This window comes from Cheilinus undulatus, linkage group 21 (genome assembly GCF_018320785.1).
Source record: "Cheilinus undulatus linkage group 21, ASM1832078v1, whole genome shotgun sequence".
Lineage (NCBI taxonomy): Eukaryota > Metazoa > Chordata > Actinopteri > Labriformes > Labridae > Cheilinus > Cheilinus undulatus.
The window spans coordinates 7,679,512-7,699,319 of NC_054885.1; the positions used below are offsets into that span (position 1 = coordinate 7,679,512).

Consider the following 19,808-nt stretch of genomic DNA (forward strand, 5'->3'; position numbering starts at 1 on the left):
CTAGGTTGCACATTATCTAGACCTGTTAGTCCAGCTTTTTAAATTTGATTCAGTATGGTTTTAATTTGAAGAACATGCATTTTAAAAGTCCAGTTTTAGTCTTACTAATATAATAATTTGTCTCTTAACTGAGTGTAAATGCACTGATTGGGAAATCAGGCATATCATTGATGATTATTACCTGTAAATTTGTTTAATATTGACTCTCTGTTCACAGCTTCGTTTGTGACGGCTGCCTCAAACAATCCAACAAGTCACGGAAAGAGAACAAATACGCCGCCAAGAGTGAGAGGATTATTATAAATATGTTAATATTACTTTGATTTTGTCAGACAGGCTGTTTTCATTTAAATACATTCATAATTAAATACAGCTGCATCTCAAAACATTAGAATATCATGAAAAAGTGCCTTTTGTGCTGCTTTAGAGTCATCTCCTTCAAAGTGAAACATTTCTGTATTGTTTTATTTGAATGTTGATGCTTTTGGCTGAAAATCCACTATTTCAAAATATTAGAATATTACAAAACAACAGCCAAAAACAAAATATATTAATTAATTATTAAAGAAAGAAAAAGTTTAAAAGAACCTCAAAAGACATAGATGGTCTAGTGGTGAGGTAGCATCAAGTTTGCAGAAGTTGATCTTCCAAGTTAGCCACCTGGGTTCAAGTCAAACCTGTGGCTTCTTTCCCACATGTTGTTCCCTACTCTCTCTTCCTGGTTTCCTACTGCCCCGTCCTCTTCAAATAAAGGCAAAAATAACCCAATTTAAAAAGAAAAACACAGACAAATAAATTGATGTAAAAATTTTAATTCTTGTGGTCAAAGTATTTATCCAAAAAGATTACTGAGTCAGTTAAGTAGAGTCTCCTTGAGTAGATTGTTCCAGAGCGGTAATAAATCTTTGTTCTTCCTCTCTTTGTCCCCTTCTCCTTCTCTTCTTCGTTGGTTCTTGTGATGTTTTGCAGGACTTCCTCAGACAAAGTTGGGGAACTTTTTGGAGACGAGAGTGAACGACTTTTTGAAGCGTCAGAATCACCCCGAGTGTGGAGAGGTGACCATCAGGGTGGTGCACGTCTCTGATAAGGTGGTGGAGGTAAAACCGGGCATGAAGGCCAGGTAGGAGGTTTAATTTGTCAGCTATTGAAGATCTTAAAGATGAATCTATAACAATGACTTTCTGCTGATTTTATAATATAAATATAAAGACCAAATCTTCTGTCATCTTAAAAATATTAAATGTGTATTTGATGCACAGGATTTGAAGTCACACTGCCAAGTTTGATGTTTCTAGTAAAGTCCATCTTTCATGAATCTGAGAGTTGAATCTGTTGTGTTTTATTTCTCAGGTTTGTGGACAGCGGAGAGATGGCCGAGTCCTTCCCTTACAGAACAAAAGCTCTGTTTGCATTTGAAGAAATTGACGGAGCAGATGTCTGCTTTTTCGGCATGCACGTCCAAGAGTACGGCTCTGACTGCCCACCACCCAATCAGAGACGAGTTTACATCTCTTACCTGGACAGCGTGCACTTCTTCAAACCTCGACACATGAGGACGTCTGTGTACTACGAGATCCTGCTGGGTTATCTTGAGTACGCAAAGAGACAGGGGTAAGAGACGGTGTAGACTTCTTTAGCGTGATACCTGTGACGGACTCACAGCTCTGTGCGATCTGTACATGCCGGAGGGATTAAAAGTTTACAAATATGGCTTTAAACTGCATGAAAATCTCTCGTATGAATAATAAACCTTTGTGTTCCCTGTTGTCAGGTTCACAACCGGTCATATCTGGGCGTGTCCACCTAGCGAGGGAGACGATTACATCTTCCACTGTCACCCAACCGACCAGAAGATCCCCAAACCTAAACGCCTGCAGGAGTGGTACAGAAAGATGCTGGACAAGGCCGTGTCAGAACGCATCGTTCATGATTATAAAGTGAGACATGTTACATTTATTGCATCGTTTTTAATATTTTATTGTTAATAATGCAAACTTGTGATTTAAACCCCCAATGGCAAGATCAATAATTGATTATTATTCTCATCAGGACGTCTTCAAACAAGCAACAGAGGACCGTCTGACCAGTGCCAAAGAGCTGCCATACTTCGAGGGCGACTTCTGGCCCAACATGCTGGAGGAGAGCATCAAGGAGCTGGAGCAGGAGGAGGAGGAACGGAAGAGGGAGGAGAACAGCACCTCCAATGAGAGCACAGACGTAAGGATATTGTAGCAGTGTATGCATAGTATTGTCATTACATAGAACTGCCATTGAAAACATTTACCCTTAATGACCTACAGGCCTCGAACGGTGACAGCAAGAATGACAAAAAGAAGAACAACAAAAAGACGAGTAAGAACAAGAGCAGTCTGAGCCGAGCCAACAAGAAGAAACCGGGGATGCCAAATGTTTCCAATGACCTCTCCCAGAAACTGTACGCCACCATGGAGAAACACAAAGAGGTACGATTACCAGCGTTATAAAAGAGGTCTCTGCGCTAAGTGTGCAATTAAAAGTGACATTTGTAATCAGATATCAGGTTAGCTACAAACTAAACATTTTACTATAATAGCAGTAGTGAATAATTGTGTTTTTTTTTTAAACACACTCCTGACTCTGCTTTCTGCTCTGGTGGAGAATAATTAATTTCAGTATATCAATAATAAATACATCATTGCACTCTGCACAGTGTTTGCATAGTAAGACAGAAACCCAAGGCACAACTAGACTTGCCTTTGGCAGGCAGGAACCTAGAGTACAACAGGACTCATGTTGAAAAGGAAGCAACCTAGAGCAGAAACAGATTCCTGTTGAACAATCAGAAACCTCAGGCAGAACCAAGGCAGAAACCTGGGACTGACCCAAAATCGTCGAACAAAGACAACTCTTTTGCAGAACCAGGCTAACTGTTGGCAGGCAGATACCACAATGAAATCCAGAGTCATGATCAACTGGCAGAAACCTTGAACAGAACCAGACATTTGTTTAATAAGCAGAAATTTTTCTAGAACCAGACTGATGTTGGACAGGCAGGAACCTTGAGCAGAACCAGATTCCAGTTGAATAGGTGAAATCATCAAACAACTGCATTTCTGTTAACCATGCAGACACTTTCGGGAGAGACAGAAAAATCGAGAAACCAAACAAAACTAGGCATATACTGAACTGACAGAAACGTCTAGCAGAACCTGGTTCAACAGGTAGAAACCTTTGGGGAAAAAACTGTTATGTTGAACAGACAGAAACTTTGAACAGAACCAGTCTAATCTTGTACAGGCAGAAACATGGGACAAAAAACTGTCATGTTGAACAGAGTTCTCCAGAGACTCTCTCAACCTTGAGCAGAACCAGATTCCTGTTGAACAGGCAGAAACCTTAAGCAGAACCAGACTCATTTTGAACAGGCAGAAACCTTGAGCAGAACCAGACTCATGTAAGTGGCAGAAACCCTGATTGAATCAGGCTCATGTTGAACAGGCAGAAACGATTAGCAAAAACCTCATGTTAGAGCAGAGTTCTCCAGAGACCCTCTGGGTACACACACAAGTAACACCACTTGTTCACCTTGTTCTTCCTCATTCCTAGGTGTTCTTTGTCATCCGCCTCATTGCTGTACCCACTGCCAACTCGCTGCCCCCAATTGTTGACCCTGATTCCCTAATGGCATGTGACCTGATGGATGGGCGAGACGCCTTCCTGACGCTGGCAAGAGACAAACACCTTGAATTTAGCTCTCTACGGAGGACCAAGTGGAGCTCCATGTGTATGCTGGTGGAGCTGCACAACCAGAGCCAGGACCGCTTCGTCTATACCTGCAACGAGTGTAAACATCATGTGGAGACACGCTTCCACTGCACTGTCTGCGAGGTGAGAATTAAGTTCAAATTTTTTTATTCTACTACATAACATTCAGTGTATTAAAATACTCTAATTTTCTTTTCATCATCACTTAACCTAATGAAATAAAATGTTTAATTTTGCATGTTTCAATTGCAGAAGTATTGAATATTATGTTCTCCTATCTCTGCAGGACTACGACCTGTGCATCACATGCTACAACACCAAAGGTCACGAGCATAAGATGGACAAACTGGGACTTGGACTGGATGACGACAGCAGCAACCAGGCCGCAGCAGGAACTCAGAGTCCTGGGGATTCTCGCCGCCTCAGTATCCAGCGCTGCATTCAGTCTCTGGTCCATGCATGTCAGTGCCGCAACGCCAACTGCTCCCTGCCATCATGCCAGAAGATGAAGCGTGTCGTTCAGCACACCAAGAGCTGCAAGCGAAAAACAAACGGGGGCTGTCCCATCTGCAAGCAGCTCATTGCTCTGTGCTGCTACCATGCCAAACACTGTCAGGAGAACAAATGTCCAGTCCCCTTCTGCCTCAACATCAAACAGAAGCTTCGTCAGCAGCAGCTGCAGCACCGCCTTCAGCAGGCCCAGATGTTACGGAGGAGGATGGCCAGCATGCAGCGGGTGGGACAACCTGGGGGACCTGTCATGGGGCTTCCATCACCCAATGGGACAACTGCACCAAGTACCCCAACATCAGCAGGAACCCAACCCTCAACACCCCAGACCCCAACCCAGACTATGCCTCCACAGCAGCCTCTGGGTCCTGGTTCTGGAGTCCAGCAGCAGCAACCAGGTGGGATGCACCCTCAACAACCCCACCATCCTCAGTTCCATCAAATGGCTGTTGGAGGAAGTGGGGTCGGGGGATTAATGAGCTCTCCTCAACATCAGCAGCAGCAGCAAGGTGGATCAAACACTCAGCAGCTCCAGCAGAACCCCAACAATCTGCCTCTGTACACCAGCAGACTTCCAGGTTCGTCCCCCATCCATCAGTCCCAGGGAAAACCAATCCTTGGCTCTGCAACGCCCCCACGGCAGCAGCAGTTGGGTGGAGCAGGAGGTGTTGGAGGGCAACAAAATCCCAGCCAAACCCCCCTACCTCAGCAGCAGCATCAGCCACAATCCGGTCCACCCCCTGCAGCTGTAGAAATAGCAATGAAGATCCAGCAGGTGGCCGATGCTCAGAGGAAGATGGCTCTACAGAGGCAAACCACGCCAGGAATGATCCCCCCACACCCTCACCATCAGCAGGGTGCAGGTCAGCAGATGGGCATGGGACACCCAGGGGGTCCAGGGACTATGGGAAACCAAGGAATTCCCCCCCAGAACCCGGGGGCCATAGCAGCAGCCCGAGGTCACATGGATCCACAACCAGTAGCTTCATCAGGGATGATGGTCGGTGCAGGTGGTCCCATGCAGAAGGCCCCACAACAGGGCAACCTCCCCCCTGGTCAGCTCCCCTCTCAGGTCCAGCTTCAACAGCAAAGGATGGGGGCTCCACACCAAAACTCTCAGCAGCAGCAGTGGGGGGGTCAGGGGATGCCCCCCCAGCAGAGACAGGCCATGATGAACCAGATGAACAATCAAGCCATGATGGCAGCTCAGCAACATGGGGCTCAGCAACATGGGGCACACCAACAGACTCAGGGCCACACAGCCTTAATGAACATGGGACAGCAACAGGGTGCAGGTGGAGGGGTCCCAGCGGGAGCAATCCCTGGTGCTGCTGGTGGGAACATCCCCCAGGCTGCCTTGCAGGAGCTGTTACGAACTCTCCGTTCACCTAGCTCCCCGCTGCAACAGCAGCAAGTCCTTAACATCCTGCACTCAAACCCACAACTCATGGCGGCTTTTATCAAGCAGAGGGCTGCAAAGTACAAAGGGGGGGTGGGAGGACAGGCTGGTCCCCCTGGAAATGTGCCAGGAAGTGTTCCAGGAGGTCCTGGTGCGACCGCAGGTCCTGGATTTAACATGGCTGGAGGGGGTCCACAGGTGAACATGAATGCTCCAGGGCAGGGGATGCACATGGGGGGCCAAGGGGGATCCAATGTTACCATGGCAACTATTGCTCAGCTTCAGCAAGTACAGCAGCAACAGCAATTACAACAACAACAACTGCAACAGCAGCAACAACAGCAACATTTGCAGCAGCAGCAGAGGCCGTTGCCTAATACTGTACAGCAGCAAGGGGTAGCGCAGATGGGAAATCTCAACAATCCCCAGTTCAAAGAGATTCTCATGAGACAACATCTCCAGCAACAACAGCAGAGACAACAACAGCAGCAGCAAATGGCGGTAGGTCCAGGTCAGATGGGCGTAGGTCCTGGTCAGATGGTGGGAGGTCCTGGTCAGATGGTGGGAGGTCCTGGTCAGATGGCAGGAGGTCCTGGCCACCTGGGGGTAGGTCCTGGTCAGATGGGAGTAGGTCCTGGTCAGATGGGTGTAGGTCCAGGTCAGATGGGGGCAGGTTCCGGTCAGATGGGGGTAGGTCCCGGTCAGATGCGGGCAGGTCCCGGTCAGATGGGGGTAGGTCCTGGTCAAATGGGCGTAGGTCCCAGTCAGATGTCAGGAGGTCCCAGTCAGATGGGTGTAGGTCCTGGTCAGATGGGTGTAGGTCCTGGTCAGATGGGCGTGGGTCATGGTCAGTTCCAACAACCTCCTCAGGTTCAGAACTATGGCGGTCCCTCTGGCATACCGCCCAATGCAGGAGGCCAAGGTCCCCACTCAGACACTCCCGTACAGCCCCAAATGGGTCAGCAGGGTTCAGGCTTTCCTTCAGCCCTGCAGCAGCAGCAGAGGCTCCACCCCCACATGCATCTTCAAGGGGTTGAGGGGGGGCCAGGTGGAGGAGGTCCCCTACAGCCCCCTCAGAGTGGCCCCCCAACCTCTCAAGCTCTCCTCCATCAGGCGCTTCACCAGAGACTGCTGCAGCAGCAGCATCTGGGTTCAGGGGGGTCTCCAGGCCAGCACAGTGGTGCCATGAGCCCTCAGCAGGTGGCCCAGTCCCCCCACCACCACCTGCAGGGTCAGACTCTGCCCCCCTCCCTTGCCAACCAGGTCCGATCCCCACAGCCTTCACCCAGACCTCAGTCCCAACCACCTCACTCTAGCCCTTCCCCTCGCCTGCAGCCCCAGCCCTCTCCGCATCACATCTCCCCCCAGGTGCAGACGGGGTCACCTCACCTGAACCAGCACCACCCAGGCCTGGTGCCCCCCCAACAGCAGAACTCTCTGGACCAGTTTGGACCAGATCAGAGCGCCATGCTGTCTCAGATGGGCACCATGGGTGGTCTACACGGTCCTGGGGGGCCAGGTCAGGACACTCTGCGACAGACTCTGAATTAGAACCCTTTAGACCTGATGTGACTGTGTCAAAGTCTCACCTGGATGTATTGTTCACCTGGAGAAGCCACTCAACTGGAGGGATCCCTCACCTGGAGGAGTCGCTCACCTGGACAGTGTTACGGTTTCTTTTAGATGTTATTTAAAATGTTTTTGAATAAAGTTTTTTTGAATGAGCTTCCTATGGGAGATGAACAATAAATCAAACAGTCAGTATATAATTTAGAATCAAATTAATCTAATTTATTGCTGTTAATATATTTTTTTCGTGGATGGGTTGTGGTGGGTTTCCCTCCCTCACCTCCACCTCTCAGAGAAAGGAGATATTTTCGGGGTAAAGCGAATTAAATATGTTTTGTATTAAGTCTTTAAGATTTAAAAGTGTTAGAGAATGAAAGAGATGATTTAATGTAATGACCTTTTTATTTTTTATCATTTTTATTTCCCATCATGCAGTCTGTTTTTTTCTGCAGTGTGATGTGGATTATTCAAACATGAAGCATCTCTTCTACTCTGTGTTTTTGATTGATTTATTTATTCTCTGTGGGAGGATAATGTACCCTGAGACTGCTACGGTTCATATAGAAATATATTTTTGTTATTGTCTGTTAAGGTGTCGGCTGGGTCGGTGGATTATAATTCTTTAGCTGTGCGTGTTCAGGCAGAATAATTAAAGCTCAGTGTTTTTTCTCAGCTGTTTTCTGACTTTCTGATCGAACCCTCCTCCCTCGAATGTGTGCGCTCTCTCTCCTTTAAAGACACTTCACATGGAGCAGCATGGGGAGGGGGTGCTCACCTGTGTGCCTCACACCTGGGATTTGAAACAAGGGGGCGGGGCTTCTGTTAGTGTTAGTAGGCTTCTTCTGTTCAGAGTTAACTGAAGATTTTTGATCCAAATGAACTGTTGCACAGAAACGAGGAGAGCAGATGTCTGAACACTTGGTGTCTGTTTTTCCTCCTCGTCACCTTTGCTGCTTCCTCGGAACTTTAAGTACCCCCTGCTCTCCCTCCCTCAGACTCCTTCCTGTTTATCTTTCCGCCATTATTGGGAGTTTAATTTAATATTTTTTACTGTACAGAGGAAACTTCAATAGTTTTTTATAATAAAATGAAAATTACCATCACTGTTGGTTCCTGAATGTCTTTTTTCAGTTGCCCATGAGTAAGAAAAACAAATACATGAATTCTGATTCTTTCAAAAAACACTTGCTTGGTTGGCTCTTTTCATTTATGTATGCATGTGTTTATTTAAATTAACTTTACTGAATACATTCACAGTAAAGTTTAATTGGATTACAACTGCCCATCATTGATTGGCAGTGATGCCTTTTCTAAGAGCAATGCGCCCTCTAGTGGGGACAAGTAACATTACAACCTTTTTCATCAAGGCAGAAATACTGGATGGATCTCCACACTTCCCCCCTCATCACAAGAGTGTTTCAGAGGGAATTTTTGCCCATTCATTCCGCAGAGTATTTATCCTAAATAAATTCAGGATTAAAATGATGGTTAAGTTTTATATAGCTGTGCATTAAACATGAACATTGTGGACCTTCTTTTGAGTTTACTTCTTGAGTTTTAAGCATGTTTTATCTATACACTATATGCCAAAGTTTCTGGACATTTTGATAATTATTGAGTTAAGGTGTCTAAAATCACCTAGCCATGCACTCTCTGTTTACAAACATGAGTGGTACTACATGGGTTGTTCTGAGAGCTCAGTGACTTCAAGTGGGGAAAAATACACGACTATTGGACTCAGGTAAAAGTACAGTTACTCTGGTTAAATTTTACTAAAGTACTGGTCAATAAATCTACTCAAGTAAAAGTATTTGACTGGCAACTGAGGAGTCGATCTTTCCTTATTGGCAGGAACAACAAGAGAATGTTCAGGTACAATCACACCTCTATAATAAAGTAAAATACACAGCAAAATTGAAATTAAACACATTGAGTTGAATTTATAAAGTGGTTAGATCGGTCCGAAAGTGTTACATATTTTACATTATGACAGAGCTGCAGTAATTCTTGAAAATTTTTGGTAAGGTGGGTCACCTCTGACAAGAACAAGAGTCAACCTCAAAGCAGCAAAGCAAGGCAATATATACAGAAAGAATATGCACATTGGAGCACCTTAAAGGTCACATATTATGCAAAATACACATTATCAGGCTGTTTTATCAAAAATATGTGCCCTTGGTCTGTCGAATCCCCCATGAATCAGAGCCCCCCCACCACCTTCCAGAAAATGTGTGCTGAAACAGACCGTACTCAGATTTCCCCCTCATGATGTCATGTGGGGAGTTAGCCCCGCCCCCAGGTTCAGTTGGCCATCCCCACTTGGACGAAAGTTCCGTCCTCCTCTCTGATCCTCCACTCAGCTGGCCAAACCCCACCAAACCCCATCCATTAAGCCACATCTATTTTCTGAGAAGGGCAGAGTCAGGGGGCGGAGTTAACATTTAAAGCCACGTACACAGAAACAGCTCGTTCTCAGCAGGGCTTTTGCTAGACATGCAAAAATCAAATACTGGAGTGTCTTTTCAGCAACAAACTTCACAGGCATGTTTAAGGGACCTTGTCTTAAAAGGGTAAAATATGTGACCTTTAAGACTTGTTGTCATGGTATCAAACCTTTGATTCTTACTCGAATCATATGGGAGCTAAAAAAAATGGGATAGCTATTAGTGCTGTGGTATAAATGGCAGGTCAGTTTCTTAATTGTCCTCTCTCCTCATTTTAGCCTGATGAATGATGGTTTGTTGTCTCAGAGCTACATCCTTTAAGGCACATCCATTTCCTGAGAGGGGCGGAGTCAGACAGCTCAGAGACTTTTAAAGCCACAAACACAGAAACAGCTCATTCTAAGCAGGGCTGAAACAGAAGCATTTCAGACATGGAAAAATCCAATACTGGAGTGTTTTTTTCAAGAACAAACTTCACAGGCATGTTTTGGGGACTTCTGAGACCGATATAAACTCCTCTTATAGCTGTAACTTATGTGACCTTTAAAGTACATGTATTTGAATGTAATAGCCAGGCGGCCGAAAACTTTTGTCTATATTGTGTACCTCCCCAGTTTGGTTGGTTGTTAATTGCCTGATATCAGCTTTGAAATGATAAGGTGGAGTCCAGTTTTAAAAGTATAAGCGTATTTGGTATTATAGAGATAGAGAATTTACTCCATCTGTGAGGTGCTAAATGAGCAAGAAATTGTGTAAGAGCTTAAATTTGACCATGGAAAAGATATAAGACCCATGTGAATTAACACAATAAACAAACATTGTAAAAAAGCTCCAGAACGCAGATTATTTTGTACATGTTTATTGGAAATGCACTAAAATAAAACTTCATGTGTTTAAAGAGAATATAGCTTAACAGGCTTTAGAAATAGACACTCTTGGAGTTAATCTTGTACGTGTGACATGCATTAAGTAAAAGCTCATCACAGTCTAACATTAAACAGCAGAACAGCAGCAGAGTAAACTGATATCAGCGCTTTAAAAAAGCACAAAGTGCGAGAAAGAGAGAGACGATCAGCTGGTTATACAAAAATAGAACCAGGAAGAACATCAAACCCAGAAACAGACAGAAACATCACTGTGAACTTCGTTTCGTTTTGTTCTTCCTCTAAAAGCAGAACATCACCAGAGCATCAGACGTTAATTCTTTCTGTTTTTTTATCCTTTAGCGACAGAAATAAACATCTTTAACAAACCACAAGACGGCCCTTTGTGGACGGACTGACGGCATGCAGTGAGCGCCGTGGAAGTGCTGAAAAAAAGTACAAACTGTAAGAAAGACTGAACGGATCTGAGCACCTAGGACGACGAGATAAATATCTGCACGGAAGTACAAATGTGGAGTGTTAGTGTCAGACTGCAGCATGTTTGTCTCAGCAGCATCAGCTCAGATCCATCAGTACAGACGCTTTATGGAAGGTTTTATGGATGGTTTGAGCTGGTTTGTGGTCCTCGGGATTATATCGCCTCATTCATGAGCCATAAAGAAGCCCGCTCATTTTATTAAAGGCGATGATGTCTTCATTGAACTTTGTAGAAACGAGTGAGGCTTGTAAACGTGAATTATTTTACAAACATAAATATTTACATGTATAAAATAAGAGATGACTACATCCTTTAAAATCCCTTAAAGAACCCTTCAGCCATCATTGCTTCTTTAAAAATCACCGTCAGCGAGTCGATTGTCACTTTGGTCACGATCACCTTCCCAGCATGCTCTGCTGATGTGGGAGGAGCCTGGGCCGGTGTCGCGATGGTGACATTCTCATTGTCATCTTTCTCCTGAACGTTCGCCACCACCGAGGTCGTGTCTTCGATTCTCTCTAACGTCGGACACTCTGACTCCACCTCCTCCTCGCCGTCGCTCCAGTACGACCCGTCCCCATTCGTCGCAGCATCTCCTGAGCACGCCTCTGGCGCAGAGATGCTGTCCTCTGATTGGTCACACACATATGATTGCATCTTTGTTGCTTCTGCACTGTCAGTCCACGTCTGTGTGCCTCCACCTGTTAGATGATCCACCTTCTCCTCCATCACTTCGTCCTGGACGTCCTGTCGCTCCAGCAGGGGTGGCGAGCTGCACTCTGATTGACCTGAAAGAGAGAGAGAGAGGTAGATGACTTTCCAGGTAATCAGAATAATACATACAGAATATTTACAATATAAAAGTTTAAAACACAAAATCGTTTCAGCAGATGGCTGTGCAACATGAGTCTGGTTCTGCCCAAGGTTTCTGCCTGTACCACATGAGTCTGGTTCTGCATGAGGCTTCTACTTGTCCCACATGAGTCTGGTTCTGCATGAGGCTTCTACTTGTCCCACATGAGTCTGGTTCTGCAGAACGTTCTGTCTGTTCAATATGAGGATGGTTCTGATTAAGATTTCTGCCTTTTTAATGTGAGTGCTCTTCTGCTGCAGGTTTCCGCCTGTTAAGCATGAGTGTGGTTCCCCCCAAATTTTAGCCTGCATAAGTTTCTGTCTGTTGAATATCAATCTGGTTATGTCAAAGGTTTCTGTCTGTTCAACATGAGTCTGGTTCTGTTTGAGGTTTCTGCCTGTTTAATGTGAGTCCTGTTCTGTTTTGGGTTTCTGCCCATTGAATATCTGCTGGTTCTTTCTGAGGTTTCTTCCTTCTTTAAGATTATATTTGAGTCTTTTTGTCTTTTTTTTAGACAGGAAAGGTGGACAGAGAGAAGATATGGGGAAAGAAAGTGGCGAGAAGATGTGCATCAAACAGTGCCCAATCCTGTTTCTGCCTTTAACCTGAGTCTGGTTCTGCTTTAGTTTTCTGCCTGTTAAATGGGAGTCTGGGACTGTTTGGATTTTTTGCTCAATCAACATGGGTCTGGTTCCATTCGAGATTTCTTCCTGTTGAATAAAAGTGGTTTTGTTTGTTTTGTTCTGAGTCTACAAGTTCAACGTGACTGCTCAAGGTTTCTGCCTGTTGAATGTAAGTCTGGTTCTGCTAGAGGTTTCTGCCTGTTCAACGTGACTTTGGTCATGCTCAAGATTGAGGCGTACTGAACATGAATCTGGTTCTGGCCACGTTTCTGCAAGTTCAACATGACTGATTCTGCTTGAGGTTTCTGCCTAATCAACATCAGTCTTGTTCCGCTTCAGCTTCTGCCTCTTGTATAGGAGTCAGATTCCATTCAACTTTCTGCCTGTTCATTAGAAGTATGGTTCCACTTGAGTTTTCTGTCTGTTTAACTGTAGTCTGGACTGCTCAAGGTTTCTGTTTAACAATAGTTTGATTCTATCAGAGGTTTCTGCCTTTAACATGAATCTGGTTCTGCCCCAGGTTTCTGCCTGTTTAACATGACTAGTTCAACAGTAATCTGGTCTGCTTACGGTTTCTGCTGGTTAACCATTAGTCTGGTTCTGCTTAAGGTTTCTGTCTGTTCTACATGAGCTTTGTTTGAGATTTGAGCCTGTTTCACATGAGTCTACTTCTGCCTAAGGTCTCTGTCAATTCAAATAGAATCTGTTCTTCTTGAGATGTCCATCTTTTCCATATGAATGTGGTTCTACTTGGGGTTTCTGTCTGTTCAGCTTAAATCTCAACAGGACATCATGCAGTGTCTGACACTAAAATTCAGTTATTTTGAACTTTTCACAGTCATTTTGATTTAAAAATAGTACATTTTAGTCTTTTTTCTTAATCTAACCGTATTCGCTGTCTTCTCGTCTCTCCTCCATAACGCTTTCAGTCTCCTGCTTCTCATTTTCAATGGTGCCACTCCACTTGTCCTCTATACTCTCCTCCTTCTTCTTTGGTGGTAGTCGGAGAGCTCTGAGCTGTGGTCCCCTCTTCCTCAGTTTGTTTCTCTGCCAGGTGTGCCGGCGGTACATGCCCGCTCGCTCGCCCTCCTCCACATCTGTGCTCATGGAACGGGTGAGGGACAGACGCAGCCGAGGGGGAGGCTTCACTGCCACCTTGTGGGCGCTGCGGAGGTCCATGGCAAAGACATTCTGGACAGGAAAGGTGACAGTGAAACTTAGCTTTACAGGATATCAAGACTTGAGAACACCAGATTTAAACTGATGGTGCACCTGTAAAGTGACACAAAGTAAACTTTGACAAAAGGTAAGGCGTCTTTACCCGCAGGACCAGTTTCCTCGGTCGGAGCCCTTTTCTACGATAGGCCAGAGCTCTGATTTTTTCCTGACTGCGAGAGAAAAGAGGCAAAACAGAGTATTAAGCACAGAGTAAAGATGGAGAGAAACGGAGGGTGAGCTAGAAAACAAAAGTCATCCGTAAAATTGAGAATAAACACTAAATAGTAAAATAATAATTAATCAAATAACAATGAGTCACCTCTCTTCATAGGCGATGACCAGCCGAGGGTCTAAAATGTTATCCTCCGGTTCCCAGGTGCTGTACCTGCACACACAAACATGCACACACATTAAAATGTGATCTGCCACAGTTTATACAGAGGTGATGATCTCACCAGGCGATGACTTCAGCATTACTCACTTTTGTGGCCATCCCTGCCACTTCAGGAGATACTCAACGTTACCCTGAGGGGAGGGAGAAAGAGACAGGGTGGAGTCAGAGACGTCAGAGAAAGCCTGAACATTTCTACTGCAGAATACATGCAGTATTTCTCTACAGTGGCAATATATACTCTCCTATCTGTACAGTATATGCTGTATATTTAAATAAATGTAAGCTACCCCTTCCTTATACAGTATTTTATCTACTGAGGGGGAAGAAAAACACTATTTGAAAGTCACATATAACAAAATTCAAAGATTAAAATACATTTACCAGGAGGTAGTTATGCATTTGTTAGCTCAATGCTAACACATAATAGAAAATAGCTAGGATAACTGCTAGCATCCTGACGGTTATCTCGTTTAAGTGCTGAAAGGTGAGTCAAACTTTTCTTGAGTTCTAATGTTAAAATTATTCATTCATGATTTTTTTTTAACTTGCAACACATTTTTTAGCCAATCCTTTTTGCCCCTTTTGACATATTTGTGCCACTTTTAACCCATTTTGTAACATCTTGCCTATTTTTGCCATCCTTTTCCACATCTAATCGATTTTTGCCGTTTTTTGCCCTTTATTGCAAGAGTAGCTGGATGCAGGACCTCAACTTCATTACAGAAGTCAGATGAGAGCCGCCACATCTCATCTTCTAATACGGGAAGTCACTTGAACTAAGTGAGAGCACGGGTGTCTGTGGAAACGCAAAATATTTTGGGGTTTGGCGTACCAAACCATACCAAACCGAACTGAATCAAACCGGACCCGCTGATGGAAACACGGCTTAAATGTGTTCTTCGTTGTTTTCTTCATGCGTCGCCGCCATATTAATAGAGGCAGGTCTGCCATATAAGGAAATACAAGTAGATGAAAAAACATGAGTTTCTGGACTAGAAAGCATGCCGATTATGGTAAATTTATTTCATTGAATCAATTTATGATCCAAATTCATGTATCAGACATAATATGCAATGGCAAAATGACTGGCTGGCCGGACGTTGGCGTTGCTGCTACGTATCGCAATACAAGTAGACAAGGAATACTTACGTTTTTTAGAATAAGCTCAAATATATATATATATATATATATATATATATACACACGCATGATCAACACAATAAACGATGATATGTGTATAGTTATGTTTTATTTCAAACATATATATATATAGAATATAATATATATATGTAAATTAATTGTGTTTCCTTGTATCACATTACATACTGGACCTGCCTCCGGCAACATGGCAGCAATGGAGACATCTGGCCAGCCAGTCAATCTGCCATCGTATATTATGTCTGTGCACAGTGATACCTGAATTTGGATCATAAATAGATTAATCAAAATAAATGTAATGTAATCTTTTCAAAATAAGTAATTTTTTCCATTAAAGTTTTCTCAGTTTCTTTATTTCCTGATATCCTGATGTTTGTGCACCTCATCGCTTAGCTTTGAAGTCTGACATTACTTTTTTTTTTCATTGTGCCCAGCCACATTGTCCAATCAAAAGATCATTCTGCTCCAAGAAAAAGGGTTTACATTTTGAAAAAGGCTATTTTGTAAAACAGCATAAATAATTGAAACTTTATGCATTTATTTTGTTGCTTTGATAAGAGAGGATATTAATTAGGGCTGGAAAAATAATCTTACAGCTTTACATTTTCAACAATATTGCACCTGCAATTTAATATGCAATTATTTTTTAAGCTCCTCATCTTACGTATTTCTCAAGAAACAAGCAATTAATCATTCTCTGTAATAAAAAACAATATTTGGTAGATTAAACTAAGGCTAAACAATTTTGAAAAAATATCTAGTTACAATTATTTTGATTCTGCAAATTTGATGACTTGTTGTATTGAAGGGAATGATGATTTGGGGTCTTTCTCATCTTTAATAACACAAACAAGTACAGAAACAAGGAAAGCAGGATTTTTGCAAATTGTTCTCGAAAAAAAAATGAGACCGTTGTAATGTTTGCATGATGTGTAAGGCAAAACATGTCTGCCTCAAAAAATGTTATTTTGAAACACAAAAGAAATATTTTTACCTTAAGCGGTTTTAATCTAAATTTCGAATAATTGCCCAGCCCTAGCATAAATCAAGTTAAGAATAAAATACGGTTATCACAGCTTAACTTAACCACAATGGGCCCCCCATTTAGCAGAAAGCTCTCCCCTTTACCCCCCCCTCATGGGCAGCCCTGGTTGTAAGATGACAATAAAGTCTTTCTAATAAATTCAACCTGCTCAGGTGTGTTTCCTGAAAGTCTAGGGGAGGGAGAGAAAGAGAGAGAGAGAGAGACTGTCACTTTAAACTGTGGGTTGGTGAAGGGGGGGGTTTGTGGGTGTTGGGGTCAGTGTTGTCCATTCTAATGGTGCCCCCCCACCTCCCAGCATGACGTCATTGACAGCGGGGCCTCAAACAGCAGCTGTTTCTCTCGCAGCGGTGACGTCAACGCACACGAGCAGACTTCAACCGTGCACGCGATCTTTCTGGAACATCACATCAAGGGGCGGGGACACGAGAGCATGTAAACAACGGCGAGTTGCGCAATTATTTAACCTGCAACGGTTCCCACATGCACACACGCATAACACTACACCACAACAACAACTACAACCCGTCAGATAATTATTATTTTTATTATTATTTTAAAAAACATGGAGGAAAGTACTGTGTTTACGAGGACAAAGGGTAGCTTTTCACTACAAATCATAATAAACCTAATAATTTCCGACTTTATATGATAAAGGTGACGTGTTAAAGTTATTTTAAAGTAAAACATGCTGCGTCACATTATTATCTTAATGGTTACTACTTTAATTCAAACCCCCTCTGCTGTAATTCATCAGCTCACCGTTACACAGCAGCAGGAACATTACGCAGCACAACCCGCTGCTCCACACATACACTACTACAGCTGCGTGGGCTCCTTATAAACACGGTCACACCTGAGCTTTACACGGTGGGCTCCGGGATCAGACTGTACAGAAAACTTGGACGCAGTTATTTTAAAGAATACGTCACTCCGCATCTTTGTTTTACGTACCGAGAGAGGAACATGCGTAGCCTAGTTTTTGTTGCGCGAGTACAGAGTGTGACACGGTGAGAATAACACCCCGTGACGTCACAAAACATTGAAAAATAAGTTATAAAGTGTAAAAACAGTCACAAATCTTACCTTTCTCACCCTCTTCTTCGTTATTGACTCCACAGCGAACACCTGGTCACCTATTGATGACAGCTCCATGTCCTGCACGCGCTCAAAATAAGCTGACCTGATAATGGTACTGTTAAAGAGCAGGCAGCCGATAAAAACAGCAGGTAAATAAACAGCAATGAAACACCTAGGAGGTAAATACGCAGGTAGAGGGGGTGGAAGAGGAGGGGTGAGTGCCTGTCTCCCCCTTGAAGAAACTCCTGCTCTCTCCCTCTCTCACTTTTTAAATCTGCGACACACATACAGCACCGCGCTGCTCTGACGGGCGCGCCCCCTTTCATTACGTAGGGCCGAGCCCCCAACGTGCGTGCTCGCGCTGGCGAGACCGCGCACGCAAATTAGAGCAGAGTGCAGAGGAGGGACAGGAGGAGGAGGGGGGAGAATAACAAGGTCAATATGTGAAACTGCAGTTTGAAACACATAACACTACAGTAGACTTACTTCACTGATAACTCCCACTCATTGTTTCTTTAACAAGAATATTAATACTGTCCATGTTAGAAGAAAAAGAGCCTTTTGTCTTCAGGTTAACACAACATTATATCTCTGCATGGTGTTTTGGTTTGTTATAAAACAGCAGTTTTTGAGTTGTTTGCCAGCACATGATCCTGAATCTATGTTGGGGGTCAGGAAGAAGGAGAAAAACAATGAGGAATGAATGGGAACAGAGGAATGTTCACTACTTTTCAGTACTTTTAAGTGCTATTTAAAGCTATAGCCTTAATTAAAGGGATGTCCAAACTCTCCCCACTGAGGGCCAAATACAGATATGTGAGAACTGCTTGTCCCTTTACTATTGTTTCATCTTCTGCTACTGTTTTTTTCTTCCACAACTATTTCTGCTTCTTTTTATGCTACTTCTACTTTATTTCTACTGCTACTCTGCTTCTCCTGCTGTTACCGTTCTACTAGCCTGCTGTTTCTGCTTCTTCTACTAGCCTACTGTTTCTGCTTCTTCTACTAGCCTACTGTTTCTTCTTCTTCTACTAGCCTGCTGTTTCTGCTTCTTTTTTTCCTCTACTGTTTGTGCATATTCTTCTGCCACTGTTTCTGCTTTTTCTTCTGCTACTGTTTATTCTACTACTACTGTTTCTGTTTCTTTTTCTGCTTCTTCTTCTGCTGCCGTTCTTCTACTAGCCTGTTTCCGCTTCTTCTACTGAAACCACTAGTTTCTTCTAGTAGCCTACTATTTCTGCTTATTCCTCTGCTACTTTAGCTCTGTATCTTGATTAATATTTCTGCAACTTCTGCTACACCTGCTCTCTTATCTTTTGTCTACAATGGTTTCTGCTTCTTTTCCTGCTAGTTCTGCTCAGTATCTTCTTCATGACTATTTCTTCTCCTGCTGCTTCTGAGTCAGCATTGTATCCTTCTACTTTTTCCTAACGTTTAATTTTTCTGCTACCTCTTTTTCATCTTATGATTATATTTTTATACCTTTTCAGCTATTAACATTTCAGCATTTTTTTCCACTGCATTTCAGCTCTAAGCATGCCCACTCTTTGTATGTAAGAAAAAAAAAACACAAAAGCCATAGTTTAGACACCCCTGCCTTAAACAAACCTCTACGCTGCAATTATCATCATAAAATTGAAAACTATCCCTACACATCCAATTTCCACAGGGTGCATGGTGACCTGCTTTTAGCCTTATCTAACTGAGGTAAGTTTTGCAGTTTCATCACAAGAAGTGTGTACAGATTTACAGCACTAGTTCATACACCGACCTTCAGCTAAAAAGAAGCCAGTGAGCCATCTCAGTGCTGTTTGATACCATGGCTGAGACAACGAGACAGGAGAGGTATGTGACTGATGAACCTAAGAAAAGGAGAGTGACCACTGGACAAGAGGAAGGATTGGACTGATGTTAAGATGTTGGCAGGGCCATTCTGGCTATACAAACAGTTTGAAAACAAGCTGTACATGCTGGCAGAGTCATTTCTGTACAAAATCCATCACTTGACATGTTTTTTGGCTTCTCTGAGACTCTTCTCCGAGTCTATACTAGCTCTGAAAATGTCATTATCAGATATTTGACTTGTATAGTGTCTATGGGGGAGGAATAGCAGCACTATGAAGCACAGTTCCAGTCAGAAACCACAACAAAAGAAATACGTTCACTAAAGGGAATTCCAGCATGTTCAGTGAGATAGTTCCTCTGTTTGCATCTTTCTTTTCTCTCATTTTGCAGCTCCCTACCTTCTCTCCATCTGCATCTCCCTCTTTTCTCTTGTTGCATCTCACTACTTTATTTCTGCATCTCCCTCCTTTCTCTTTCTGCATCTTCCTCTTCTCTCTATCTGCAGTTCCCTCTTCTTTTCTTTCATCTCTCTCTCTCTCATTCTGCATCTTCCTCTCCTCTCCTTTC

At 43.5% G+C, this 19,808-nt stretch overlaps 2 protein-coding genes across 7 annotated transcripts in view; one reads left to right on the forward strand and one right to left on the reverse strand.

The window, feature by feature from the left end:
* Positions 1-8,686, forward strand: part of ep300b (E1A binding protein p300 b) — a 39,115-nt gene extending 30,429 nt beyond the window's left edge. For 3 of the 4 annotated variants that reach the window (XM_041778179.1, XM_041778180.1, XM_041778181.1), the window contains exons 22-29: positions 218-285; positions 970-1,120; positions 1,351-1,611; positions 1,772-1,937; positions 2,050-2,217; positions 2,301-2,462; positions 3,586-3,867; positions 4,031-8,686. In XM_041778179.1, the coding sequence (XP_041634113.1) occupies positions 218-285; positions 970-1,120; positions 1,351-1,611; positions 1,772-1,937; positions 2,050-2,217; positions 2,301-2,462; positions 3,586-3,867; positions 4,031-7,204 (4,432 nt within the window). In that variant the 3' untranslated portion in view covers positions 7,205-8,686. The remainder of the gene's footprint in view (positions 1-217; positions 286-969; positions 1,121-1,350; positions 1,612-1,771; positions 1,938-2,049; positions 2,218-2,300; positions 2,463-3,585; positions 3,868-4,030) is intronic. The other variant, XM_041778182.1, reaches the window with a different exon arrangement.
* A 1,823-nt stretch (positions 8,687-10,509) lies between these two features.
* On the reverse strand, positions 10,510-17,689 carry cbx7a (chromobox homolog 7a). 3 transcript variants are annotated; one of them, XM_041778027.1, is made up of 7 exons: positions 17,403-17,689; positions 15,452-15,532; positions 14,204-14,247; positions 14,042-14,107; positions 13,826-13,892; positions 13,392-13,695; positions 10,510-11,816 (listed from the first exon to the last, which is right to left on the reverse strand). In XM_041778027.1, the coding sequence occupies exons 1-7, from the start codon at positions 17,469-17,471 to the stop codon at positions 11,341-11,343; spliced, it is 1,107 nt and encodes a 368-aa protein (XP_041633961.1). In that variant the 5' UTR covers positions 17,472-17,689; the 3' UTR covers positions 10,510-11,340. The 3 variants fall into 3 exon arrangements, with proteins under 3 accessions (XP_041633961.1, XP_041633960.1, XP_041633962.1); XM_041778026.1 differs by having other exon boundaries at positions 15,443-15,532; XM_041778028.1 differs by lacking the exon at positions 15,452-15,532 and having other exon boundaries at positions 17,403-17,686.
* Between the last annotated feature and the right edge of the window lie 2,119 nt (positions 17,690-19,808).

Coding starts and splice junctions, on each gene's coding strand:
- cbx7a (XM_041778026.1), bottom strand. CDS start 17,471: ATGGAGCTGTCATCAATAGGTGACCAGGTGTTCGCTGTGGAGTCAATA. Junction 14,248..15,442: donor TGTTGCCGGAGGCAGGTCCA/GTATGTAATGTG, acceptor CCCTCCCCTCAG/GGTAACGTTGAGTATCTCCT. Junction 13,696..13,825: donor CGAGGAAACTGGTCCTGCGG/GTAAAGACGCCT, acceptor TTTCCTGTCCAG/AATGTCTTTGCCATGGACCT.